The sequence below is a fragment of the Acanthisitta chloris genome, unplaced genomic scaffold (genome assembly GCF_000695815.1).
Source record: "Acanthisitta chloris isolate BGI_N310 unplaced genomic scaffold, ASM69581v1 scaffold37138, whole genome shotgun sequence".
NCBI classification, from domain to species: Eukaryota; Metazoa; Chordata; class Aves; order Passeriformes; family Acanthisittidae; genus Acanthisitta; species Acanthisitta chloris.
The window spans coordinates 822-2,613 of record NW_008688202.1 but is presented as its reverse complement, the minus strand read 5'-3'; the positions used below and the strand labels follow the sequence as shown (position 1 = coordinate 2,613).

The 1,792-nt window shown below is 57.1% G+C and overlaps 1 protein-coding gene across 1 annotated transcript in view; it reads right to left on the bottom strand.

Annotated features, from left to right (window-relative positions):
* Positions 1 to 373: 373 nt before the first annotated feature.
* The window catches only part of SF1 (splicing factor 1), a gene marked incomplete at its 5' end in the record, with an annotated part of 2,197 nt that continues 778 nt past the window's right edge, over positions 374 to 1,792 (bottom strand). The window contains 3 exons of the mRNA XM_009080931.1: positions 374 to 497; positions 589 to 702; positions 790 to 975. Coding sequence (XP_009079179.1) covers positions 374 to 497; positions 589 to 702; positions 790 to 975 — 424 coding nt within the window. The remainder of the gene's footprint in view (positions 498 to 588; positions 703 to 789; positions 976 to 1,792) is intronic.

Here is a 1,792-nt window from a genome sequence, read left to right as displayed (position 1 = left end):
TTTTGAGGGGTATCTCAAGGGGGTTTGAGGAGATCCCAGGGGTCAGGAGGATCCCAAGGGATTTTGAGGGCTATCTCAAGGGGGTTTGGGGAGATCCCAGGGAGGTCAGGGGAGGATCTCAGGGTGGGTTTGGAGGGAGGTCTCAGGGGATTTGGGGGGATCTCAGGGTGGTTTGATGAGGATCTCATGGGGGTTTCGTGAGAACCTCAAGGAGGGTTTGGGGAGGACCTCGGGAGGGTTTGCTGAGGATCTCAGGGAGGGTTTGGGGTGGGAGGTCTCAGGTGATTTGGGAGGATGATCTCAAGGTGGTTCAACAAGGAGCATGGGAAGCTCCCAGGAGGATGTGGCATGTTTTGGGGGGTCCCAGCAGAGTTTAGAGGGTCTCAGACCTGGCAAACTTGCAGTCAGAGGCGATGTGTCCTGCGCCACCACACTTGGTGCACACAGTGGTGTTGGTGATGCTGCGAGTCTCAGTGCTCTGCCACGGCCGCAGGATGCTGTTGGGGGAGCAGGACGAGGTTGGGTTACCTTGGGGGGGCTCATGGAGGGGTTCAGGACAAGGTTTTGGGGGTGATTATCATCCCTAACCGATTATCATCCTCTCTCAGGGTCCCGTTGAGCCGTGCCAGCTCACGAAGCTGCATCTTGCGCAGGTCGTTCTGGTCCTCGGGGGTCTCGATGCCTTGTTTCAGGATGTTCCGTGGGGGGGGGGTGGGACACAGAGTGGGGAGTGTGAGGAGGTTCTACAGTACCAAGGACCTCCCCCCTCCCCAAAAATGCCCAGCCCAGACCTGCTCCACGGCCTTCTTGACGTTCTCCATGGTGTTGGCGGTGACCAACGCGTGTAGAGGTTCATCCTCTCCTGGCAGCATCTGCCCATCCTTTCTGCCCACTTTGCCCTCCTTCACTGAGCCCTTCCCCCGGATCATGATCTTGGCGTTGCATTCCTTCTCGATATTCTTCAGGGTGTTCCCTCTGGAATTCAGGGGAGGGTCACATACTGGGATTTGGGAGGAGGGAGAGACCCGCAGGGCAGAGGGAAAGGCAGGACACACCTCAGGGTCGTTAAGGCTCATTATGGAGAGGAATTAACAGTCTCCAAATACCTTAGGGGATACTAAGAAGGGGGCTCAGCCTGGGCAGGGGTCACCCTCTTGGATTAAGGGGGACACCCCAAAGACCCCCCAAGGCACCCACAAATTCGGGGCAGGGGGGCACACAAGCAGGACCCACCTGGATAGGAGCTCAGGATCACTAAGGCTCAATAAAACCATTTAGAAGGCACTAAGGGGGGCACAGCCTAGGCAGGAGGAGGGGTCACCCTCTTGGATTAGGGGGAACACCCCAAAGCCCCCCCAAGGCACCCACAACTTCAGGGCAGAGGGGGACACAGGCAGGACCCACCTGGATAGGAGCTCAGGGTCATTAAGGCTCATTAAAACCATTAACACCCCCCAAAATCCTGACGGGGGGCACAGAATGGGCAGAGGACCCCCCAAGGAAGCCCAGCAGCACCCCAGCTCATTAGCTCAGGCTCATTTAGAGCCCCCCAAATCATTTGGGGAGCATGAGAAGATGGAAGGGGGGGAGGTGTTACCCTCTCGGATTGGGGGGGGCACCCGGAGAGAGAGGAGATATGACCCAGCAACACATCAGCTCAGGCTCATTTAGAGCCCCCTCAAAAGAATTTGGGGAGCACAAGACACAAGAGATGAAGGTGTTACCCTCTTGGACTGGTGGGGACATCCCACAGCCCCCCTAGATGGAGGGAGGAAGGAAATTGAAAGGTTTA